Source organism: Rosa rugosa, chromosome 2 (genome assembly GCF_958449725.1).
Source record: "Rosa rugosa chromosome 2, drRosRugo1.1, whole genome shotgun sequence".
Taxonomy (NCBI): Eukaryota; Viridiplantae; Streptophyta; class Magnoliopsida; order Rosales; family Rosaceae; genus Rosa; species Rosa rugosa.
In genome coordinates, this window is record NC_084821.1 from 9,084,013 (window position 1) to 9,110,778 (window position 26,766).

Genomic DNA, 26,766 nt, shown 5'->3' on the forward strand with positions numbered 1-26,766 from the left:
ACATGGCATCCTCATTTAAAACAATAATAAAGTTAGAAACCATCTAATTTAAATTTTCCTTAAATGAATTGTAATTAAATGGGGTGGAGATACCATGTAATTTAGAATTTCGAAATCAATAGCATTAAATGTTTTTAAAACATATCGCTTTACTCCCACTTTTTAGTTCTTTTTATTTTTTATCTAAAAGTGATTATTAGACAATTTATTATCTAATATAAAATATCACAGGTATAAAACTTTGTAATGTGTTTATTAATGTGTTTCTAATATAAAATATCTAAGTGATTATTAATGTGTTTGACCATCCAATGACAACTTCGTAGTTCCACAATTGTGGAGAAACTACTGATACAATTTTGGTTGAATGTTCGACTCAAAATTTTATACTTGATCAAAAGGATGTTTAGTGGATGAGAACTCAAATAATATAAAACCTATTTCTAAGCATCTATTTGAACTTTGAAGGGAACAATAATGAATCCTTATGGATTTTCCAATAACTAACACAAGTAATTAATATGGTCAATTATATATACTAATCAAATGTTAAATAATAGTGTATTTCATGGTTTTTAAGTTTAAGGATATTTTAGGTAATTTGAGTTGTGTATTTAGTAAAATGTTAGAATGAGAAATTAAACTTGAGTAAGGAGTGTGTATTAAGTAATTAGAAGTGTGTATTTAAAACTTCTCTTTACTTTTTGGTCGTTGGATTTACTTTGCCATTTATTTCATGTGATTTACTTTTTTATTTATGGCCGTAAGATTTACTTCACCAACAATGTATGTTATATAAGCGGTAGCTAAGACTTGTAATTTCACGTACGAGATCGTCTGTACGTATATTTTTCCAGTTGTTAATCTCTCTGGGATTTGACGTAAACTTCTATCCTATCTCGTTTCCAAGGTATCATTTTTACTCTTGGTATCATGAATTGCTCTTAAACATATAGTCTCCTCACACATTACTCGGCTAGGAAATGGAGCTTGGTTATGAGTGGCTAATTAAGATTTAGTTATGGAGTTATCTTTTCTTCTGCTATGTTTCTATGTACTTTTGAGATGAACATAAAGTGTTTTAACCAGCAAAGGAAAAAAAAAAAACATAAATAATTTAACATGTTTTTGAAAATTCTGGCGACCTAGTAATCATCACTCTAAGTCTCTCATTAGTGTGCTCCATAAATATAAAACAATGGTAATAAAGCATATGAAAATGCTCGTTTGAAGCGAGACTTTACACTCACGACAACAATATAGTATAAAAGAAACCATGACCAAATCCTTGGATGCTCTCTATATCACCGACTTGGATAATATAATATCAGATTCTTCAACCATTTTCTCATACTCCTTTTGTTTGTTTCCAATAATAAACATTGACCTACTTTCCTTACCTTGCCTTATAAGCACTATTTCTCTCTTTCTCAATCTTTCTTTCTTCTCTTCCTCTTCTGTCTTTGCAGCCAAGCTCAATACATGTCCAGAGACAGGTACCTAGCTATTGTTCTGAAGATTCGACAATCAAAGCTTTTTTCTTCTCCCCCTTTCAATTTCTTTCTTTCTCTTCTTCTTGATTATTGTTTGATTTTGAAAGTCTTTATTTGAATTCTTAAGTTTATATATATATGAAATTTAATTTCCACCTAAAATTTGGCTCAGTCTTTATAGCAGGGAGATCATAAGATTGAATGAGATTATAGGAGAGAAGATCATCGGGAGAGAAAGTGACATTCATTTCACATCTGCAGCTGATCAAATGGTAATGATGAGTCGACAGAACGACCAAATGAGTCAACTTCCAGGGATGACGACTTTGAACACAATCACACCTTGTGCTGCATGTAAGCTCTTGAGAAGAAAATGTGCTGAAGAATGCCCTTTCTCTCCCTATTTCTCCCCACATGAACCCCACAAATTTTCAGCTGTCCACAAAGTCTTTGGTGCAAGCAATGTCTCCAAGTTGCTAATGGTACAATAATCTACTTTCTGCCCCCGAATGTTTCTTGGTTCTGCTATTTACGCTTCCGTAATCGTCATCTGCATAGATCAATCTGTAAAAAAAGGGTGCAAAGGTGACAACTGAGTCAAAATAGCAAACCTCATTTGCTTGAAATTAATTTTGTTCAGGAAATTTGTTTTGGAATATTAATATATGGTTTATGCATATTTGTAGGAGGTGTCAGAGAACCAAAGAGCTGATGCTGCAAATAGTCTGGTTTATGAAGCAAACCTGAGATTGAGAGACCCGGTGTACGGATGCGTGGGTGTAATTTCAACCTTGCAGCAAAAAATTCAATCTTTACAAACAGAACTTCATGCTGTTAGGACCGAAATGTTAAGCTACAAGTATAAAGAAGCACCTAGTCAGATCGTTTCTTCTAGAGATCATATTCATCCTCATCATGCTGCTGCTGCTTTAGTTTCTTCTGGGATGGTGTCTATTGCTGCACCACCGCAATCAATTTTGACATCACCACCGGCTGCTCCTCCATCTTCCGTTATCTTTTCTTCGTCTTCTTCAACTTCAACTTCTTCTTTATATACACCCTCGACAAACACAACGGGTTATAGTTCCTTGTCAAGCGACAATCTCCCGTATTTTGATTAAAATGCATGATAGCCTCATTAGCCTAGCTATTTGTTTGTTAATTTTCCCCTGCTTCAAGAATAATCATGTTTGATAGACTAGAAATATGGGAGTTGCAATACTTCCCCTTTCCAAATTATAATTGATATCAGATATCATAAAGAAGCATAAACTTGGAGTATCTAACAGCAATTTCTTAAATCCCCAACCTGTTATGACTCCAAGTTTTAAGCTCTTTCAAATGCCTTATTTACAAGGATTTTTTTTTTTAGTTTATTTACTAGAAATAATTTGGTTTCTTAATCTCGTTTCTCATATACTATTCTCTTCCAACGTTTTTAATTTATCTAAATGCAATCTTAATTAAGCTCACCATACATTAGGGTTTGTGTGAATGTTTTTCGCTCTTCTGTACCCAGGAGTTCATGTGATCGCAAATTTTGGAAGACTGTGAAATCTTAGTGGTATAATGGGTACTACATATCAAACTTTTGTTTTGGTATTCCAATTTCCACTAGGGTTTACAGATATACACGATCTGGCAAAATTGTCCATTGCACGTGTGGGATAGATTGACCTAGACTTTAATTAGGATTAAGTGGTACATGTTAGTCTGTGCAACTGAAAACAAAGGACCTGAAACCTTAGAAAAAACTACTTTGAGGGAGACAAAAGGGGTGGTGGTTGTGAATCCCAAGGTTTGAAACTTAATCACTAATTTGAACTACTCTCGTTTTTTTTCCCCCATGGATAGAAGTTTCATTTTTACTCTCATTTTTGTATGCATTTTGGGGATGATATGCATGCTTTTCACATTCCACTTCTAGATAATGTTTAGTGCTGGCCAGTAGGTGTGTTACACAACATTATCTTTTTGAGTGCAATATTGCTGATGCAGTTTAATTTGGTGATACATGCCTTGAAGTTTCACATTGAAAATTAATTATAACAGGAGACAAAAATATGTTTCCCACTTGAAAAATTAATTATCCTCATAGAAAACAACATATATTTATGTACAGTCAATGACAATGATTAATGCCTACACGTTCTATATCAAGTATTAAACTATTAATCAAGCAAGTCTTCTTAGCGTGTGGAGTTTAAATTATATGAAAAATTTAACATATTATATTATTAGATTGTGAAACATTTTTTTTTTTTAAAGGAAAGACGACAAACTATATTAAGTGATAACAGAGGGTTACATGGAGCGATGCAAAAGCATCAAAAGAAAACAATAAAGCATAACGAGATGCACAAAAACATCTATAATAAAGAAAAAACAATAAAGGATAATAAGATGCACAGACGCATCTAGAATGAAAGGTAACTAGGATGTGACTTGATGTCGAACGACACCGCAGCACTGCATATGTCACAAGAGCAGTGTAAATGTAATAGTAACCGTAACCGTAATCGTAACCGGTGATATGATCACCTAAGAGAGGTGATTCGCCCACCAGGAGTTCGAAAGTAACCGAGGGTGTCAGAAACTCAAAAATTAGCAAACGAACTCCTAAGAACCAGAACCAATACCAAATCAATATGAGTAGCTGTCTCGGATCCAAGATCCGGATTTGTGAGCGACCAGGATCCCAAATACGGATCCAAATCCGGCCTAAGACCAAAGACAAGTCTGCCAAAGCAGCCTTGACAAAAGCCCAAGACCATTTGAATCTGATTGGGGCACCCAAGCTCATGGGCACCCTAGCATCAGCTCCTCTCTGGGCACCCGAACTCCTCCGCATCCAAACACCATTGATCCGAGCCGCCGCGCCGTTATCCCCGCCTGAAACCACCAGGGGCTCCACCAAAGCTTGATGGAAGAGAGCATTCCAGAGAAGGAAGCTGCGCAACAGACATGGGAAGCTCTTCAACGTCGATTCGATCTGCAAATTCTGCCAGAGACGGCCCGAATATAACCCCTCCAACCCTCGTCGAAGAAGACTCAACCATCGTTCCAACCTATCATGCCGAACGGGATCAGCCTCACCATGTACCGATTCGGTGACAACACCGCCTGATCGATCCGGTCTGGGCATGCCCCGAACTTCCAAGCACAAACCAACCCGACCTACCTCACCAAGTTTGAGACGCGCCCGCTGAGGCCTCGACGAACTACCGCAGTGAGCCGCCATCTGCGATGATAGATAGGCTATCATCCTCAACACCGATCGAGCCGGTGATGCGCACGCTGCCTCCACCTCAACGCACAGGAGCGTCATTGGATAAAATGAGAAGGAGGGGAGAAGAGAGTCCCCACTCCAAAGAGCCGACACCACAGAAGGTGAAGGAATAGATCCCCATTGAACAAGGGGCCGGGGAAGGTGCTGCAAAACCTCGCCCAAGGGCGGCGGCCGCTCAACCCTAGCAGAGTACTACTAGGTCTCATAATTATTCGACGGGTGAAATTTCTCTATTAGATTGTGAAACATAATTACTGATTAAATGAAATAATATTTAGTATTCTATTTTATATTATCATTCTAATATATCTAACAAGATACGCATTTGATGTAATGTAAATTTGGTATTCATGACATCTAGTTTTCTTGAGGAGCCTATGGAGTAGTGGGATCTGGATTGGCATCTAGGTTGCTTGAGTACTCGCATCTAAGCTTATCCTGATTGGAATTATGCACATCAAAATCTCTCCATTAAGAAATGTCTATAAATCTGACCTACTTTATTTCCAACATGAGAGTAAGAATAAAAATAAATAAAAAAGAAGAAGAGAATTTCAAGCGAATTAAATAACTTCAATCATTTTCGTCATCACATATTTAATAATTACATTAACATTTTCTTCAACTAGCTGGGACTAAAATAAACGTAAGCTCTGACTAAGATGCTGCATTTATCTTTGTAGCACTGATTAATCTCCCACGAGGTTTCCTAGATACCATAAACATACTATATTGATTAATACATAGCTGTTTGTTTTACTTAATTCAGTTTTGCTCAACAAACTGACAAAGAAGCATACATCTAAAATGCAGTTCCTTCCTTATACACGACTCTAAGAAAGTTGAATACTCAGTTGATCAACCCTCACTGCATGAACATTTCATAATACATAATAGAAAAAACATAAGCCAGATGAAGGAACGGAAAGACCTACGCATATCGATCATATGAGAAGCTAGCTACTCGTAGGTGCATATAAAAATTAATAAAAGGGTAAGACTTTGCCTTCCACCAACCATATCGTGTCTTCCCCCTTCCTTCAACACGTGTCCCCTTCCCCGCCCCCCCCAACTTATTTGATTCTTCGAATTCTTCCTCATCGATCAGTTTCCAATTTCCATTATGCAAAATCTGTGTACCTCCCCGACGACCCACTGCGGAGAGCTTTTCCTCGTCGCCGGTGATGGACACCGTAAACCGAACAACAGTAATTGAAATCCAGTACCCATCGTCGAATGCCTATGGGTACTGAAGAAATCCAATACGCGTATATTCGAATCCGATACCAATCGCTGCGAATCCCTATGAATTTGACTGAAGAATGCAGAAGGAAACCTAATTTGGAAGAGAAAGGGAGGCTTGGATTTAGATCTGGTAGAGTGTTAGACGTTAAATGGAACTCGTCTTCTCCGTTTGGTGTTTCAATAGCAATAAAATTTGTTTTTTTTTTTGTTTTTTTTTCTGAAATGGACACGTGCTCGCCCCTTAGTGGCTATGGTCAGCCTAAGCTAACCAGACCTGGTTTGCCATGTAATGTCCTTAATAAAATCATGTTGCAGAAGTCATTCAAAAATTCAGAATTGATTCCTCAAGACTTGGGAAGTATACAGTTTACACTAAAGATTTCACATGGGCTTATCTACTACTCTAAAAGTCTAAACATAGACATGAAACACACAAACAGAATTCTAGGAGCCGCATCATTCACGGAGTTGGGTACGTGTGGTAATCAGATCCATTAAAAAGATAGGCCCAGCTCAACCTATTTTTATCAAAGGAAATGATGGCTCTTTTCATTAGTCTGTGATGATTACCAAGCTTTGTTTTGTTTCCCAGATATAAGCGTACAAAAGTGATTCTCAGTTCAAACTTTGTCCAGATATGAGAAATCAATGCTAGCTAGAACAGTAAAAAGTGATATCAACAATAATATAAACTCATGCTCAAAGGTAGGAAGCTCGTAAGGACCATGATTGGGAAGACATTGGACCAGCAGGAAGACAAACCAAGCAGCTGACTTAGTTGCTGGTCTTGTTATCAGTGGGAAGTGCCCTGTGAACTGGGTTTCACATCCGCCTTCCTCTCTTGTTAAAGTTTTGTTGTATGATGGTCTCCCCTGTCCTCATGGGGACTTGTCATTTTCTGGCTATTCTGCCTGTTTTGTGCTGTTCCTTTGTTTGTTGGAGCAGCTGCTGCTGTGTTCTCTTTTTCTTGTTAAATGAAGTATCTTTTCAGCCAAATAAAAAAAGGTAGGAAGCTCGGGTAATTTCATGGCCTTCATCTAGCTAGAGTTAGAGAGACAATAAAAGCTGCTAAGATAGCTAGAGACTGATTCTAGCGTTATCATGTCATATCATGAATTATATTGATCTGCATCTACATCTACATCTACATGCATTACTATCTTACGAACTTTAATTGAAGTGTGTCAAGTTCTTGTCCGACGAAATATTTTTTTTTTTTTTGGGTGCATGTGATGGTATGCCAAATCAATGAGAAGGTTTTGCACACAATTACTAGGAAGCAAATTCACTGTCACTGTGCCACATGTACATGTGCTTGTGCTTGCCGTAGAAAATTCTACAATAGGTTGTATCTCATGATATTTTTATTCTCTAAAATGATCAAAAAGATTAGCTATAGCTAAACTTCATTTCACAAACTCAGACCAAAAAAAAAAAAAACTTCATTTCACAAACACACTCCATCTCATAATTAAGTTCGAAGTCATGAGAACCATATGCCAATTAACTTGCGGGCTAATTAATCAATCACAGCTTTAGCTTATAATTAATTCTCCATCTCCATGTCCACGATTAATTGCGCTTCCTACAGTTTTTTCTAATCTCACCCTGAGACCCAGTGAGTGGTTTATTATCTCCCATCTTGATCATTGCCTTAGCAAAGTCAGAATTGAACGTACTTGCACTGGCGCTGTATGTTTTAACCAATGAGTCTGTGGATCCACCATTGAACAGTATTTGATCAGAGTGGAGGAGACCCTTCTTGTTGATGAGGTTCTGGAAGTATTTAGGGTCGAAGCTATTTGGAGTTTGAGTGTCTAGAGGTGCAAGGTTGTTGTCTCCTGAGCCAGTGGTTGATGGGCAACTGTTCTGCCTGGTCTTTGCAAATGAAGCATCGATGTTGGTTTCGTTGTATATGCGTGCTCTGAAACTTGAACACCTTGCTTTCCCAATTGTGTGAGCTCCTGGAATAATCATGTAAAAGCAATTGCGCTATTAATAGTTTGGAATATCATATATTGACAGAAGCATTTCTAGGACTTGCTTGGTACCTAATACTTAATTCCATATATTTTAGATTGCAACAACGTATTTAGACTAGGTAAAAAACACAAAGCACTTGAATTTTAACAAAAGATTTCTATCTGCTTCAGCACTTCTAATAAATTAAAGCGCTACCAAACACAAACAATGTCAAACAAAAGTTTAATCAAGTTCAAATTTATGATAGTCTAACAAAATGACATGCATGTTTTGTTTTATTTTGAGAACATAAATAATATAACATGTCAAATTATTCAAACCATAACATATTAGATTGTTACAAGAGACAAAGTTTCTCCGAAAGAGGAGATATGCTGACAGATGATTTACCAGATAAAGCAACCATGTCTCTTGTAGAGAGGCCTACAGCTTGGAACCTAGTGATGAGGTTGCTTAGGGTAGATGTGGGAGGAGGGATGACACCACTATTGGCAGCAGCAAGGCTTGTAGTCTTGGCATCTCTTCTTCCAAGTTTAACATTCCAGCTTGGCCCTCCAAGCTGCAGCAATTTGAAGCAAACTAAGTTTAATCTAGTGTTAATTAAGAGAACTCAGATCCTTAATTATTATATATGTTGGATATTATTAAGTCTAATAAATTAGCATCTAATTAATTTCCTCATGTGTTTTTGTGGAAGATTAACTCACAATCACAACGGAGTCTCGAGCAGCGATGGTAAGGATATCAGCACACGAAACGACGCCGGGGCATGCTTTTTCGACCTGGGTTTTTATCTTATCAATGACTTCAAATCCCCTAATTGAATTATTGTTGGGACCTGCTGTCTTCTCACCAGTGAAAGAAGAAGTGTCGTCTAGGAGTACAGACCCATCACAACCCTGTTATCAATATATATATTAAGCATAATCTTAATTATTAATTACTTTAACAAATAAGTAAACAAACATATCAATTACAATTTGTTCATGCATGAAGCTTGAAAAGTCTACATGCATGAGGTTGGTGTTATTATTTTTCCAAGAAAAAGCTAAAGATGATGTTGACAATGCTGAGCTTTTAGGCTTTCTTGATTTTCAAACAACTTTAGTACCTTTTTCCATATACCAATACATGCATATGTCTTGAAGCTGAATGCTTCTAATCAGCCTATTCGAGATTATTGTAAATGTTACAACATGCCATTTCAAGGCACATTAGCCCTTGGCTCATAAATAGTATTTAATCGGACGTCAGTAGGTTGGATCGCAAATACAAAAGTACCAAACTATTTACACCGATCGAGTGTACTTTTTTTTGGCACAAAAGGTAAAATTTTGTTCATGATGACCCTAAATTATTGTAGATGTGACACCATGATTAGATAAGAAGAGCTAAAGTGAGACAGTTTCTGTGATATATTTAACATTATTTCCGTCCATGTTATAAACATATAACAAATAAGTGCATGACTAAATTAAATTAGTTAATTGTCAATTTTAATTAGGGATCTATTTTTGGTCTAAAAAAAAAAAATTAAGGATTATATTTAACGTGACATTAATCAAACATGCCTGATATATTTCATTTTCGTTATAAGAAACCAATGACTTAATATCCACTACCATTTTGAAGACGTCTAAATCAACAGATATATAGTTAACTAGAGAGAAATTTGGTAGAAATTACATTGACGAAGCAGTCATGGAAGTGAAGGCGAAGGAGAGAAGCCCCCATGCGATTTTCCTTGGAGATCGCGGACTGTACAACGGACTTGACAGTGCTGAAAACCTTAGGGCAGCTTCCCGAATAGAAATTCGTTGAGAGTTGAGCAGAAGATCTCCCTGTGAAACCAGCAAGAACACCCAAAGTGACAATGACCAGTACGGAACAGAAAGAAAATCTTGTAGATGAAGCCATTGTTTTCAAAACCAATAACGGTAGTGGAAAGAGTGTGTTTAGTTGGAAAATATGTTGGTGGAATAGAAGCATATATAGGGGAAGAAGGACAGAGATGGATGGAGGGGTTGGCACTGGCAGGTGACCTAATCCGAAAGACTAGTATTACATTGCATTGCATGTCATTGATTCTTTTTTTTTTTTTTGGGTACAATTGCATGTCAATATTGATTTCTATTTTCTACGTATAGTTTTTAAGTAAAAGTAGAACCAAGAAATTGATTGATTGAATAAGGAAGAATATAGGGCATGCCCCGAAACGTTTAGCTAGGTTAAATGAACTAGTAGGACAGTCACACTGTCAAATTAATTACATGCTCCAATTTGTCAAATTATTCAGGGTCCACTCAGTTTTGTCTGCGAAACTTTCTAGGGTTTTGGATGGAGGTCCTGCAAGGGAAATGGAAAGATCAATTCAATATCTTACTTTTTCGACAACAGATTCGTTTGAGTTTGTTTTTTTTTTTTGTCGAAATACGAATTCGAACATGCTAGCCCTAGATCCAAAACAGTGGATAGAACGTGAAATCAAATTATTAATATGGAAAACGATGTTGTAAAAGTCTCACAATGAGATGAACGATTCAGCATAGCTAGAATTGTCAATAATTCTCGATGATAAGGGAAACTGGGGAAAGAAAATTGAGAATTGCCAGGCTGCCCCATTCTATACAGAAACTTCCAAGGCATCTGCTTTAATGCGAATATGACTAAAGTAACTGTGAAGACCTTTCTCACTTCAAGTTGTGTATGTGCTTTCCCTATACTATAGCTCCTTTAGAATGGTAAAACCAGCAATATTTATAGAGAAACTAAGAAACAAAAGCTCTCTTCTAGAAAATGAATTAATGGATCATTAAACTAGATTAACATATACCTTCACAAATCACAACCTAACCTATCTGTTCAAAAGAATGGGCAATACTAGCTAGCTAGAACTTTCTATTGGGACTAGGAAGATTTAGGGTTTTATTGGTTTAATGAAGACATTCCCTCAAGAAAAGAAAATTTAACCTTTGTTCATTTATTACGTACATTTTCATACTATAATGAGAATAAGTACACAGTAAATATAAGACCTAAAGATATGAAATTTGTGCATGCATATTCAAAAATTTTTGTTAAAATTAACATTGTAAATATTGAATACAAGTTAAACATTTGGCATTACTATTTAGATGATATTGCTGGCTACTATAGGTGTGATATATATACCAATTATTGGCGAGTACTATAGGTAAATAGTTGGTGGTTCCAGCTATGAGCTATGATAAGCCAGGGTTTGAAATGGACATTTTATCAGTTTCAACTTTCGATCGAGTGTGAAAATATTTACAATGCAATTGCCATTTGCGGTAATTAATCATATGGATCCCAAAAATCTTCATTGACGCGAACGTAATATTTTTTCTTTTTTTGAAAGGACGCGAACGTAATATTATTATTACATAGTACAAGTACGTAATACCGTTATTAATAGCTAGGTTTGATTGGATAGGAGTTGCAATGGTTCCAATTAAGCATCCTGTATATAGCTGTAGTTAGGTAGCTGGGATCGATCAATCTTTATTTCAAATCCATCAACAATTGAAAGTTAGGCGTGCCACGCAAAATAAAAATCAGAAACAGTACTGCAGATTGATCTTGCTGGACTCTCACGTAATCGATCTTTCTCGAGTAGTTTTTCTATCCAAATGCAATCGAGCTCATTCATTGAGATGAGACAGTCACAGTTCACTCAAACTTCATATTGTGCATAAAAACAAACCTGTCAAAAGCTAGTAGTCTAGTACTGCAGGCGCGGAAGTTTTTCTTTGATCCAATGAAGGCATTTCATTCATATAGTCTTAATTGTTACAAGTCGAAAGTGAGCAGGAGCCACTATTGCCAACTCGTAATTTAACTTCTATCGTCCAATGAGACGAAAAAGGAGCTACATACTCTCCATCACACCATAACACTGGAAAAAGACTCTATCCAATTGCAACAATGGAGACTCATAAATCGACAAAGTGCCAACACAAGTGGTACAGGCCGTTGGCATAACATCCAGATCATGGCTCTAAATCCGGGAGGTACATGTGTTTGAGTCAACTCCGCCTCCTGCTGAGTGAATACTCGAGATAGATTTGGATATAATCCGACATCACACATTAGCGGTGTTTTGTAGTTTAAAAACTCTTACATAAGAGCCGTGTTCTTGAAGGGTTGCTTTAGTAAATAGTAATTCCAAGCTTAAAAACACGTGCATCATAGTACATCAGTCAAAATTCAAAAGAACGTTCAAAGGTTGCTCGTAGTCACTTCAAACAGTATAAAGATGAGGCTAGTCCAGCAACTGACCAACTTATGAATGTTTAATTATGCATAGAATATTGTATAGAGATCTATATATGTTGCTAGGTTTATAATTAGTGTACGTGTTGTAAAATATGCAGTCACACTAATTTGAAACTTGAAAGTTTTCGAAAGATGCTTTATAATCGAACTTTGGTCATTTCCGCGATGAGTCACGATTTATGACTCAAGAAGGTGCAATGAATCAATATTCGCTCTTTTCTTATATGATATGAGGGAATAAGTTATTGTATGATATGAGTTAGCCGGCATAATATTATCTACTCAAATGGAAAAAATAAAACTTGAAAGAGCATGCTTTAATTATGCTCTTACAAATACCTCAACCTCTTTTATTTTTTTATATAAAAAAACAATTATGTTAGTCTTGTTTAACAGTTTACGCACGCACTTTTCATAACAGATTAACAAGTAAACTTTGCATTATGGTTTATAGTTTATATCTAGTTGATCATATTTATTTAGTGGATCATAACAAGTCTGATTGAATCAAGAACAAATGTGGTTAGACTAATTACGACATTCACAAAGAGCTCCTCTGTAAGAGTCGATGGAGAACAAAGTGCTGCTAATAGTCTAGTCTTAAACTAAAAACTTAAAAACGAAGAACATAATTGAATATGCTTTATGTTCTAACATGTTCATAGTGTGTATTACAATCATAGCTATTGAAGTTTGATGCTCAATTTCAAACACATAGCTTCAAAATGGCATCTATATATCCTCCTCTTGAATGATATATTGATAAAAGAGTTCGGATCTCGTCCATCGTTAAAAAATATAATAAACTTTTGCATGGTTTTGACTAGTATAATTATTGGTGGAGTGGGGCTAAACCCTAACTAACCAACCTACCAGAGCTTCGACTTCAAGCAATCATCTTTAGACTTTTCATACAGCTAGCTGCTAGCCGCCTTCCCTATCAGAAAATCCCTTTCGACTGCTTTAATTTAATCCAACACAAGTCAAAGATAACTTCTTCTCCAATTATAAATTATTGAGACCTCTGCCTAATCAATGGGCCGCAACGAATCATTTCCCATCTAAACCCATCCCCAATAAACGGGCCTGCCTAACAATTGGGTCGGCCCATAAACGAAATGGATTAAAGTGTTTCCGACGGGACCGTTTGGTCCAGACTCGACTGAGCTATGTACACACAATCTTCTCTTCCACTCGCCCATGGCGGCGTGCCGTCGACGTCGTCATTCCTGCCGGAGCCGGAACCAGGTAGCATAGAAGACGCTCTGCTCCAATTGGTCCAGGACCACCACCACAACTCCCTCAAGCTTCGCGAACGCACAGGTTGGTCACTAGTCAATTCCCCCAAATTGAAATTTCCCAAATTGGTCGGTCACTGAAATTAGGGTTCCAGTTAGTGTTAATTAATTAGAGTTTTTGATTGAATTGAAGCAGATAGGGCGAAGAAGGACGCGATCAAGAAGGCGGCGCGTGCGGCGGAGCTGATGGTGGAGGCGGTGAACGGCGGCGTCCAAGAGTCGTTCGTAAACGAGAAGCGAATCGAGCTTGAGATTCGGGCTTTGGCGGCCACCATTACCCGATTCACCAAGCAAACGGATCAGTGGCTCACCGTCACTCATTCTATGAACACTGCCATCAAGGTAGAGACTTTTAATTTTTTATTTATTTTTTTTTTCCCGATTTTGTTGTGATGTGGTTTGGTTTGTGTAACAGGAAATTGGGGACTTTGAGAATTGGATGAAGATCATGGAGTTTGATTGTAAGAGCATCACTGCAGCTATACACAATATTCACCAAGCTTGAGACTTAAAGAGTGTGAGCAAGTTGTTTCAGCCATGTAATTTCTGATCATCTTCTCTGTATTTTGTAAATCATTTTCAATCCTTGAACTAGATGCATTTTCAATCCATGTACGAACGATTATAATGGAAGTGAAATTGTATCAATTCCTACGATCCAATTGGGGCTTATTTCTGAATCCTACAATGTTTAGGAGATGTTGAGTTCTAGCAAAAAGTCCCTGAGGGGGTTCCATCATTCCTACCGACCCTCGTTGGTATTATACTCTAAATTAGGGATATGTATAACAATTCAAGTTGTTATTACCTACTTCATCTGAATCACAGTTGACATGGGAGTTGCTAGCCTATCGAAATCTCAACTAGATGTTAAATGCATTGTAGCTTTCAACATGTCATATGAAAAGGAAGTAGAAGGAAAATGTCAAATGTATAAATATATCAGAAACTCATATTGTACATTATACCATGGAGTAGCTGTCTTTTGTTTGTGTCCAATTTCAATGTCAACTTCTAAGGATCGGAATTAGGTTGAAATAACCAAGAACCAAGGAAAGAAGTTTCCCACGTCTGCAAATTTTGAATGGGATTTGGATTTCGGTTCTAATGCAGTAATCTTCCATCTGAATTCACCATCGACTCCCCAGTAAGACTTGGTCTATAAACGGTGTTGTTGACCTGTTTCATTATGTTCTAGTCTAATTATAATGTAGGAGTCCACCTACCATTTTCTAATTAGAATGTTGCCCTGGCCTCTTGGATATGGTCATAGTGAGAAATCTTCTTTTGCAGATTGTGTGAGGAACAAGAAGTGGGATTCTGTATAAACTATTCATCTTTGTCTTCTTCCCCGAAAATAGACATTAATTAAAAGTTGGCGCAAGCACCAGAGTCTTACTGATTAAATTAACCTAGTCAAGCTGGATCATGTTCAATCAGTTGGAGGTGTTTGCCATTTAAGAAAATGTCAAGTGTTTTCAAGTTTCTGAAGCCTTGCAAGCTAAGGTAACGGTGGATATAAAAATGGACCTGTAATTAAATAGATCATAGGGATTTTAACCACAATCATTAGTCAACTTCTGGAGAAAATTTAGTTCTTTCATAAAATTGGAATTTTCTGCTAGGCTTTTCTGACCGATAAAACTAGCCAAGCGTTTCCTGGGAGAAAATTTTGGCAGCGAACAAGTGTATATACAAGTCACATTCACAATAAGTCCATAACAGATCATGTTATTTATGAAAGAGACGTCATATAAGCCAGTTATATGTGAGGACATCTTAGTGTTGTTTTGAAGACTTGCAGGAATTCAACAAAGTGTTAGTTTGTAAGGACATCTTAGTTTCTAATGATCTATAAACTTCATTTTGTATAAATGCGAGTAACAATGTGCAACAGCTTTATACCTTTGAAATCTTTGCTTTGCTAGATATACACGAATTTCATATATGTTGTAGCATGAGATTTACTTCTTTTCAAGCTCAACTCTCTATTTCATTTTCTAAATCCCATACGGTGTGCCTTAAACCCATCATATAATTAAGCTGATGAGAATTTAATGTAGGCTTTTAGATTCAAAATGGAAAAAAAATAATGAAGAGAGAAAATGGTATTCACATTCATAGTGTACTTGGAATTTCAAAGAGAGCTTTTACAATTTTATTATTGAACTAGAATCAAGATAGTTTGCCTTTTGGGTACATAACAAGAGTACACAATCATGAACACCAAGATGAGAGATCCTCAAAATAGTTTGTTGTCTGCGGATATGTTTTTGTTATCAATTGATCTTCCTACAGTTGAGTCTCACTTCACCAGCATTTCCAGTAAGAGGCTTTATATTACCCATCTTGATCATTGAAGCAGAAAAGTCCTTCCAAAAATCAGATGGGCTCACGCTGTAGTGTTGCACCAGCTTATCACTGTCACTCCCATCGCCCTTGAACAACTCTTGATCAGAGTGAAGGAGACCCTTTGATTTCAACAAGGAACTAAAATACACTGTGTCGAATTTCTTCGTGGTTGCATCGAGTGGCTGTAAGTTGTTATCTCCACCATTTGACGGGCAGTTTCGTTTAGCAGAAGCTGCAAATTTGGCGTTTATGTTGGTGTCATTGTAAATTCTATCTCTGAAGGTAGTGCAGCGAGCAAGTCCAATGGTGTGAGCAGCTGAGAGGAGTACTAAGTCTTTGAGGTCAAGACCATGAGATTGGAAGTTAGATAGAAGCTGTGAGAAGCTGAAAAATGGGGGAGGCAGGTTCCTGTTCGCATCATTTGTGCTTGCTGTTGTTGCATCTCTTCTGCCCAGTTGGACATTGTACTCAGGACCTCCTAGCTGAAATGCACACACACAAATATCATTAAGCTTTCCATTTCTGGGATTCAGTTCAATCTCTCTTAATAGAAATGATAGTGTGCATGGTATCAAGAGGTGAAAATGCTTGCACTCACAAGGTATACAGAATCACGAGCTGCAACGGCTAATATATCAGCGCATGAGACAACACTACCCTTACAAGCTTTGTCGACAGCTGCTTTGATCTGGTCAATCACCTGGAATCCTCTGATTGAGCCGGCATTTGGTCCGGCTGTCTTCTCACCAGTGAACGTCGAAGTGTCATCTAGCAGAACTGATCCATCGCAACCCTGCAGTAGTCAACAGTATATAAACATGAATATGCATGTCATGATAATATAGTGTTAGGAACTGTGGATCGAATTAATTTGTTACAATAAAGTGTTCATTCCGAGTTAAACTTACGTTAACAAAGCAATCGTGGAAGTGCAAACGCAGTAGAGAAGCTCCCATACGCGGTTCATTTCTGACAGCTTGACGGACAATTTTTCTGATGGCTGGAAGTGCCTGAGGACACACTTTGTTGTAGAAGCCAGCACTTAGTTGTGCAGACGATGGTGTTATAACAATGGCAGCTAAAACTATAATACAGACTAGGAAAGATCGAAGAGAAGCCATGGCAAGTTCTTTTGTATTGCTGGTGAATGAGTATTGAACATCCACGAGTTTGAGTTTATATAGACGGAAACTTGCCAACTTGTTAATTTTAATCAGTATCTGTTCATATAAAATAATTAGCTGGTTTGATTTTGTGAAATGATCAAAATAGAGCCTGTTAATATATGTATAGACCAGTTCCAACTTCCAAGTGACGATTAATTTCCCGTGTGGTGTATTAAGATAATTAGAGTATATAATATGCATGCATCGACTTATTCCACTTTACTTGGTTCAAGCATTAAATCCATTGATCATCCAAAAAAAAAGAAACATTAAATCCATTGATATGACCAAAATTGCTTATTTTGTTCCATGCACAAAGACTAAAATTTTCATCAGAAGTTAAACCTCGTGATGTTTACAAGTTAAATATAATAAGTAGATATTGGTTTCAAAGCAATAACTTTCGTGCGTATATGTATCCGCATTAATATGTAATTAAGGAAATGGAATGTAGATTAACTTTTGTGTAGATTCCAAGTTGAAGTTCAATAATCTAGTTGAATCATTCCTTTTGTTTTTTTTTTCCCTAAATGTCTTAATAGTCCATACAGATTAAATATCGACGAAAAATATGTTTATATGATCCATTATTAGTTCGCAAAAGACATAAATTCTCTTTAAATTGGCCACATGTGCTCCTAGGTGTGGAATTTTCATACCAAAAAAAAAAAACATGATTTAACTAGTAGTAAACAACCCACTTATATACTGTAATTTATTTCTCACTCTTGTTGGTAAGTATTATGACATTAGGTGAGATTGATGGATAAGAGCCACACTTTTATGCGCATCATGCATGAGTTGTTGTACCTGATCGGTCAACTTCTTGGAAATGTATGCACACACATTGGAAGTCAATCAATTGGCTTAATTTGGGCTAAGCAACCTCTTTGATGTTTAGGTACTTGCCACGTGTCCACACCTATGAGAGACTGGCCTTTTCTGCGTCCGTCTTTCTCTTCATTCCTCACCACGGTGCCAGACTGCCAGTGTTGAAGATATTTGACTTCCCAGCGATTCATTATATGATCTCCAGCAATAAGTAACCCCTTCATATTAAGTATATCAAACGTTTTTTCGTTTAAGATTTGCTTTTCCTGTTGCTGCTTCTTGCCTGAGTGCAAGGGCTAAAGTTAAGATCTAATTAGTTTTATGGTTCTGGCCAGCAAAGAACAGCTTGGCAGCAAACCAAATAGGAAAAATCAAATACCTCTTTGCATTGAAAAATAAAAGAATTAGGGTATTCAATACTAATTAGCATCTCATTTTATGGGACATCTTTGACTTGGATTGCAAACAACAGTATTCTACTTCAGTTGTGCCTACTCATTTGTCAACTTCTAAAAGTACGTCAAATGCATGCAATAATTGGTGTATAATATATTCTCATCTAGCTTTGCTTAATCTGAGATTTTGGGACAAACTTTGCAGGCTAGAGATTTATGGTTTAGAAACTTTGCCATATGTAAAAACTAGCTAGCTATGAGAGACCTTATCTACGTGCGTCTTTTTCTTCATTCCACACTACAATGAGAATATATAACTTAATGAAATATATTTGACTTTCCTTAACATATTCCCGCGGTTCAGTATTTGATTTCAAGCAATTAGTTGGTTATATATCTGTCCATAGAAATTAGAACGTACATTTGAATAAATTTTTAGCTAGGGATGCTGAACTGTTGCGAATCTGCAAAAACACATGCAAGTGCTAATAAGAATGGACTTAATGGTGAATATTAACAGATGTATCTAGGCTGCCATGAGATTTTGGTGGCTAGCTTAGGTGACCCTTCGACTCATAATCACATTCACATAATATATTATTACTTTATTTTTTGGGTGGAAATACTTGACAAGAACTTTGAGGTATAACTCCCTTACTTTTTTTTTTCCCCAGAAAATTTCAACTGTACTTTATTTGAGCAATTAATGTGAATCCAATCTTATAATATCTTTCTAATCGCTGATAAAAAAAAAATTCGTTAAGTACGAATAATTCAACTTTTTATAATTGTGCACAAATTAAGCAAGAAAATTTCGCATCAATTGATATGAATCACACAAACAATTTCCAACTCGTTTAAATATCTCTTGATATGGTTTTTATTGAACAAGTATTATTATTATTATTATTATTATTTTGAAATGAGGGCTTGGTGCGGCTACCCTCCAGCCTGATTAATGAAACTGCCAAATACAAGAGGGGGGGACATTAAGCCTAAACTTTTGATTACAATAAGCATCTATAGCGTGTCGTGAAATAATATCAGAAAACTCTACAAAATACATGTATTCTAACAAGCACCAATTAGCAAAGAGTGCACTATTGGCTACTCTATTTGCTTTGACAAAGTATTATTAATAAAGTTTAGTTCATTCGATCAAAAAAAAAAAAATGGTGTGATTTTAATTTTCGATGCAAGATGTTTGGTTATTCATCGTATATGAGGGAAACTACAAACAGTGGCTTGCCCTACAACAGCTCAAAAGAAAAACCCACAGTATCCTTTTTTCTTTCCTTTCACAACTTGTTGAAATTTTGTTAATTCCTTTTCAAAAGAGAAAACTGTTCAAGTAAATCCAGAATATGTGTCTGGCCCAAACTCTATGTTACTTGACCTAGTGGTAATAGGGTTTTAATTAGAGATAATCTCGGAGAATCTTACAGATATCCATTCAATGTATGATTACCTTTCCTTATACAATTCAGATTCTATGCATTGTAATTCTCTATATAAAGAGACCCCTATTATCAATGAAAGTACACAGCAATTCTCTCCCAATTTCAGTTTTCCTTAAACACGTTATTAGCACGACGCCCTAACCCTAAAATCTAATAGCCAAAACCCTAAATTCGAATACAAAGCCTTGAAACCCTTTCGGCCCCCGCTGCACATCTTGAAGCTCTCGATCCCAGGAGCCCAGAACCGCTGGCGGCGTCACCGGAACCGGCCGGAAAAGCACCAAACCGGCCCCAAGAAGAAAAAGAAGTTTCCTGCCCGATTCGATTCCTTCTAGTCCGAATTCTGCCGGAATATTTCGTCACCGTGGGTGTCCTAAAGACAGAAACCGGGAACCAGAGAAAAAGCGACCAAAACTGGTGACCAAATTCCAGCGACGACTTCCGGCGACCAAATTCCGGCGACCACTTCCGGCGACCAAATTCCGGCAATTTTCTACACTTTTCAAGGTATGTTTTAAAGGTTCCTTTAGTTCCCGTTTTTGAAGTTTTTATTGTTTTTCTCTTCTTTTTCTCGGGGACTTGCAACCTCCCTTCTTCTACCCCCCTTTCTTCATCATAGGGGAGACCTAATTAAGCCGAACTGTGGGGGTTCATGCTCACTCCAAGCTTGGAGCATGTAGAGTCCTCCAAACTTAGAGTTTGTTGAGAAGAAACGATCGACCCCAAACATCATTGTTTCGATCTAATCCAACCCCTCTTGGAATCGAATTTCTTGGAAGCGACTACGCTTGGAAATTCCTAATTTCTTGGAAGCGACTACGCTCAGAAATTTTATATGTTTTCATGGTAGCTTTTTCCGCTCCGAAACTAACCCTTTTTCTTGTTCTCTTTCAAGATGAGTAACCTGAACAAATTGGACTTTGCTCCATTGGGAACAACTGGCTCTGGATATCACAGGTGGGTTCGTGATGTCCGCCAGCATCTCAAGGCCGATGGAATTCTGGATACGATTCTCGAGCCTAGCCAGGACGTGCTAACTGTTGAGCAAGCTCAAGCTTTGGAAGTAAATAGAGCAGCCTTGGAGGCAAATAAGGCGAAAGCCATCATCCTAATGACTAGTCATATGGATTATTTACTCCAGTACGAGTGTATGAATGAAGAAGACCCTAGAAGGCTGTGGGTCTCACTCGAAGAAAGATTTGGCAACGTCCGTGACTCCCTGCTTCCTGACCTAGAAGTGAGATGGCATCGCCTCCGCTTTTGTGATTTCAAGTCAGTTCTTGACTACAACTCAGAAGCACTTCGTATTAAATCCTTAATGGAATTCTATGGTAAAGAGATCACAGATGCGATGTTGATTGAGAAGACTCTCTACCTTCCCTGTCTATGCATTGATGGTTGCTAAGAACTATCGAATCGATGTTATCGGAGGAGGGATCACAAGGTTTCATGAGCTCATTGGAGTTATGAATGTCACTGAAAAGCATGACAATATCCTTGTGACGAACTATAATTCGAGATCCGTGGAAACAGAGCATATTCCGGAGTCCAATTATAGTCGTGCCCCTAAGAGAGGGCACCATGAGCGAAACCGTAACCTTAGGGATACTTATGGACATTCTGATCCATATAATCGCTCTACTTGGGAAGGTAACCTCCAAAATAGGCGAACATGGAACCGAAGAGGTTAACGTGGAAAAAGAGAGGGAGGCAACGCCTCTGGCCATGTTGGTGGCGCCACCAACACTAAGATTCATCCTTATGACGCTTTCAAAGCGCCTCAATCAATGGAGTCTGAGCAAAGAGATGCATGTTCTTGATGTGGAGTATCCGGTCATTGGGCACACATTTGTAGATCTGGTGAAGAAATTGTCACCGCCTACAAAGCATATTGTGAAGCAAGAGAAGCTCACTATGTGGAACAAGAAGATCAAGATGATGATCTAGAGTGAAGGGTTGAAGACTACAAATCTGGCTGGGATCAATAGATCGCCAATTCTGTTTAAGTCTTTATTTTTCCACGAGATGTAATAGGCAATTGCCATATACTTTGTAGTAAATGTCATTGGTATAGTTTTTCTTCACATAGGCTCATCCAAAATGAGTATGATGTCTAGGAAGGTTTTGAGATAAGTGGTACTTAAGCGAGCTTTGCTCCACCGACATCTCTCTACTCACCTGGTCATATTTATTTTAGAGTTACCGAAAGAAGTCAAACGACTACCTTTGTTTTGCATTAGCTAGCATTTGGATTAGATTCTCCTAATGGTTAAGAGACAATGATGTACTCCGTTGGCTTATGAATAAAATTTCAAGTTCTTTTCATTATGAGTCATTTTGATTCTGAGCATATTACTTTGTGACTACGATGGCTGGGCCATCAGTATTAATTCAAGGACGTGGAATAGCCCAAGTTCCCCTTGCCAAATGACACCTTGATTACTGTCACAGAAACTCTCTACGTCCTAGGGCAAATCGCACCTATGAATAGCCAAACGGATTCCATGTGAAAACGCATGTAGAGAACGGAAATGAGTTCCTTTGCAATACCTCTAATGATTGCGAACAAAGGCACATCTTAGAGAAGTTTATGTGTCTCTCTAGTGGACTATATGTCACTATTCAGGCTATTAAATCCAATAAAGTTATGAGAGATGATCTCTTGGATTTCGACACATATTGGCTTTGTCATGACAGGATAGGTCATCCTAGTAATGATATGATGATCCGTCTACTAAAGACTTCACACGGACATCCATTTTTTTGAGCGAAATGAAGCACGAATCAAAGGTTGATTCCTGGACTAAGTATGACCGCCGCCGTCCACCACCAGCCTAGGGCTGACACAGTCCCTATCCATAACACCATGGATGGCGTCAATCATGGTGATGGTGCCCCAGGTGATGTTGTAATCACCAACTTTGCTTCAAATAGCATTTCAGACGCACATGCCTAACCAAAATCCTCATTGGTTGCTTCTAAGGCCTCTCGCTCGTTTTACAAAGCCTGTTCCTTAAGGAAATTAGGACTAAGACCGTCCTATACAAAGGATATGAAAATACTCATTATGTTCTTACATAGAATCCATGGGGATTCTGTGGACTGATTCAACCAACTTGCGGACGGTTAAATATTTCATGATGTTGGTTGACACGCAAACACGCTGGTCACGTGTCGTGCCAAGGATAATCAGCAACAACAGACTTTCCTCAATATCAAAGTGAACTAGGTTCGATCTGAGGACAGTGTGGCAGAGTTGCTCACTAAGTCACTGCCTAAATTCCACTTTCGAGAAACATGTTGGTAGCATCGTTTGGGGAAGTTATCCGAACTCCCATGACTGTAGTCATCAGGGGGAGATGCAGACATCAGGGGGAGATATCTACACGTATGGTCTTGAAATGTGAAGGGTGTGTTGTGCTCTTTTTCCCCTTTGACCGAGGTTATTTTTGTCCCACAAGGTTTTTGTTAGTTGGTAAGATTTTTAATGAGGCAACGAGAGGAGCACCACGTTTGGGCGACACAAGGGGGAGCGTTATTGGATCATAATTCATATACATAGTTGTGCCCTAAAACATAGAAATTACTTGTTCTAAAGTTCTACTTAATGTTGACTAATCCAATTCCATTATTCCCCTAATCTTGTACTTTTACTTAACCTCTGTGTTTATTTATATATATTTATTATGTGTTACTTATCATGTTAGGAAATGATGGAGAATCATGGAAATTCATGAAAAAGTCAACCTTAGCACATTTTCCTTCTCCGACCAGGAGAAAGTGAGATAGACAAGAAAGGAGGGGCGACAGCCTGATCAAAAGAACTCCAAATCAGTTGAAACTTTCCATATCCATTATAGACATCCTAAGAATAATTTCTTATGAAGAGTTCAAGAGCTAGTTCAGAGTGTAAGACCTTCAAAAGATCGGTCCAAGTTTCTGACTAAAAGACCAAAAACGGCAAAACCGGACCTGTACTGATTCCGGCAGAATTTCAGGCCAAACCACAGTGAACTAAGCTCTGAAATTTTACCAGGATGATCTACACTTATCAAGGAACATTTGGTATGAAGAAGTCGAAGACCAATTCTGAAGTCTCGGTGGAGATTCAATTGAAGGAAGCTTCAGAAACAGAAAACAAAGTCAAAACATGGCAGTTTGGCCTAGAACCTTATTTGGGCGGATTTCTTGTGTATTTTTGGAAGGTCTACGATGCTTAAATGATCAAGGAGAGCCCTAAAATAATCTTACAAGATTATGGCAAGATTAGTCAATCATATTATCCTTTAGATAATAGGCATCCCCATGCACATTCTCTCCTTTGGTTGTCACATTGACTTTGGTGACCTGTTAATGCTTGGATCCGTGGGGATCTAATTAACGATAAGTAAAGAGATAGAGAGCGACACAAGCGAAGTATAGTGGTTCACCTCCTGCCTTAGCGGGAGACTACGTCCACTTGAATGTGTACTAGTGTGTCGAGCCTTGCGGCCTAACAAGATTACAAGAGATGTAATGGAGTGTTGTGGAATGAATGGTGTTTAAGTGGGAGGATGCATTCCTTTTATAGGTGAATGAGTGCTCTTCCTTTACATGGTTTTTCGATGTGGGACAAGCAAACAACTATTCTAGTATAGAAATGCCTAGTGTGGAGGCAACTTGGCAAGGCCGGAAAGGTGGCTTCCCGGCGACGGATTTGCGACTTCCGGATACCGTAGCATAGCTTGAACATAGGGCTACAAGATGCAAGTAGCGGTTGGGCCTCACCATGGCTTGTGGGTGTCCCAAAGAGGGTGTTACTTATGCTTGGTGAGATAGCAAATACTCCATATTGTTGGAGGTATGTACAAGTCCCCGAAGTCCCCAAGTAAGAGGAGCTTCTTGGTTGGGGAGTTATAACCACGAAGTCATCAAGCATAAGTAACCGGGCGGCACGGAGCCCCTACAAGTCCCCGAACTCCGTAAGCAAGAAGGGACTCGTTTAATCCTGCACAATGAGACAAAAAAACGCACATATGTAGATTGCTTGTTGTATTGGTTACCTCTCGTATTAATGGAATGCGAAAAGAATTCGATTTGTAGTGGGCAACAAATGGTAGAAAAATTCAATATTCCATTAATGTGTATGAACATGTAAAATATTGGTAGTTGTATACGTGGATCTTATGGCCATTAATACGCACAATAGATAGTGGCAAGTGTAATGGGTGTCCATATAAAATTGTAGGAGTAGTCCCGTGACATTGTATGAAGCGTTTGTGAACTTGAGGCTTAAGTAAAACATGTTGGACATGATCGAGCAAGTTGGGTTGTTGGAGCAAGTTGGGTGTAGTTGAGTGTGTAGGCGCTGTGCGAGCATGCGAGGCGTGGCCCAAGCGCAAGTCGTGGCCATACTCGATACCCAAGCAAGTCGTAACCCGAGCAAGTCGTTTATCCGAGCATGTTTTAACTAAGTCGTAAGTGTCACAAGCTTCTAGATGAATGTCACACGTTTATTTAATTGAGTTGCAATTAAAATAGAAGCATGGCATGTGTGTATAGCATGTACTTGTAGGAAAGTTGCTAATAACATGTTGTGAGCATGCTTAAGGGTTATGGAGACATGTATAGTCATGGCATCGGCAATAGCTCAAAGTGTAAGAGCATAAAGATAAGAGGAAAACACTTATCTGGCGGATGCGGGGTGTCGAGGACGTGCATCAACTCGTAGTGGAAGTGGAATGATTGAAGGTAAAAATTGATTTTCCTTGCATACAGTAGGTATACCGCCCAGGGAATGCAGCGGAGGATGTACCAAAAAGTGGGAGTGCAGCGTTGACTTGGAGCTGTTGAGTTCAGCGTTGACCATGCACCCAAGTATTGACTTGGAGTGGATTGTTGACTCGGTGCCCAGCGGCGTTTTCCATGGGAGGACCGAAGCTAGGAGGGCGGAGCTGCAGTTGGAGGGTGCCCAGCGGTGCAGCCCAATCAGCAGTGTAGCAGTGGCGGAGCGGAGGAGTTGGGCGGAGGATAGCCGGCGAAGATGGAGCTTCTACCGCTGGTGGTGGTCCGAAAGTTTGGCGGATGCTCAAAGTGTGGCGGTGACGCTGAGTTAAGCGGAGGACCAGTTCGGCGGAGCACCGGTTCGGCTGAGGACCAGTTCGGCGGAGGAGAGCGCTGGTGTCCGGCCGAAGCTGAAGTTCAGCGGAGCTGAAGTCTAGCGGAGCGGAGCCTGATGGAGACCACGAGCTCGGTCGAAGGTGGACGGAGCTACAGTTCGGCGGATCACCAGTTCGGCGGAGATGCAAGTTGGGCGGAGGAACTCCCAGCGGCGAAGCTGGGCGGAGCCCTGGAGCTGCAGGTTGGGCGGAGCCTCGGAGTTGCGGCTGGCGGAGCTGCAAGTTGGGCGGAGTTGCGGAGCGGAGGTCTGCCTGAGCCAGCGGAGGATGTGGCTGGAGGAGGGAGCTTGGTCAGCGTTGACCAGACGTTGACCGGCCCCTGATGGGAGTTGACCGCTTCCGCCGGGCGTTGACCGACTCCGCCGGGCGTTGACCGACCGCGCCGGGCGTTGACCGAGCCATAATTTGATGTTTACCGAAGTTCATGGTACGTGACGAAGCCATTGTGTTGGCTTCCCACAGACGGCGCCAATGTTAATGCTTGGATCCGTGGGGATCTAATTAACGATAAGTAAAGAGAGAGAGAGCGACACAAGCGAAGTATAGTGGTTCACCTCCCGCCTTAGCGGGAGACTACGTCCACTTGAATGTGTACTAGTGTGTCGAGCCTTGCGGCCTAACAAGATTACAAGAGATGTAATGGAGTGTTGTGGAATGAATGGTGTTTAAGTGGGAGAAGGCATTCCTTTTATAGGTGAAGGAGTGCTCTTCCTTTACATGGTTTTTCGATGTGGGACAAGCAAACAACTATTCTAGTATAGAAATGCCTAGTGTGGAGGCAACTTGGCAAGGCCGGAAAG

General features: G+C 38.8%; 4 protein-coding genes across 7 annotated transcripts; 2 read left to right on the top strand and 2 right to left on the bottom strand.

The window, feature by feature from the left end:
• The first annotated feature begins 1,348 nt into the window (after positions 1-1,348).
• Positions 1,349-2,641, top strand: LOC133732477 (LOB domain-containing protein 15). 4 transcript variants are annotated; one of them, XM_062160034.1, is made up of 3 exons: positions 1,349-1,496; positions 1,666-1,975; positions 2,180-2,641. In XM_062160034.1, the coding sequence occupies exons 1-3, from the start codon at positions 1,483-1,485 to the stop codon at positions 2,612-2,614; spliced, it is 759 nt and encodes a 252-aa protein (XP_062016018.1). In that variant the 5' UTR covers positions 1,349-1,482; the 3' UTR covers positions 2,615-2,641. The 4 variants fall into 4 exon arrangements, 3 of the variants coding, with proteins under 3 accessions (XP_062016018.1, XP_062016019.1, XP_062016020.1); XM_062160035.1 differs by having other exon boundaries at positions 1,351-1,496; positions 1,675-1,975; XM_062160036.1 differs by having other exon boundaries at positions 1,379-1,496; positions 1,678-1,975.
• A 4,720-nt stretch (positions 2,642-7,361) lies between these two features.
• Positions 7,362-10,036, bottom strand: LOC133733951 (peroxidase 4-like). Its single transcript, XM_062161610.1, has 4 exons — positions 9,697-10,036; positions 8,718-8,909; positions 8,401-8,569; positions 7,362-7,991 (listed from the first exon to the last, which is right to left on the bottom strand). Exons 1-4 carry the CDS (start codon positions 9,997-9,999, stop codon positions 7,600-7,602), a joined length of 1,056 nt encoding a protein of 351 aa, XP_062017594.1. The 5' UTR covers positions 10,000-10,036; the 3' UTR covers positions 7,362-7,599.
• A 3,407-nt stretch (positions 10,037-13,443) lies between these two features.
• On the top strand, positions 13,444-14,266 carry LOC133732694 (biogenesis of lysosome-related organelles complex 1 subunit 1). Its single transcript, XM_062160274.1, has 3 exons — positions 13,444-13,629; positions 13,741-13,946; positions 14,020-14,266. Exons 1-3 carry the CDS (start codon positions 13,476-13,478, stop codon positions 14,107-14,109), a joined length of 450 nt encoding a protein of 149 aa, XP_062016258.1. The 5' UTR covers positions 13,444-13,475; the 3' UTR covers positions 14,110-14,266.
• Positions 14,267-15,697: 1,431 nt separating this feature from the next.
• Positions 15,698-17,117, bottom strand: LOC133732670 (peroxidase RIP1-like). The gene is made up of 3 exons (XM_062160250.1): positions 16,865-17,117; positions 16,555-16,749; positions 15,698-16,438 (listed from the first exon to the last, which is right to left on the bottom strand). The coding sequence occupies exons 1-3, from the start codon at positions 17,075-17,077 to the stop codon at positions 15,884-15,886; spliced, it is 963 nt and encodes a 320-aa protein (XP_062016234.1). The 5' UTR covers positions 17,078-17,117; the 3' UTR covers positions 15,698-15,883.
• Positions 17,118-26,766: the final 9,649 nt, after the last annotated feature.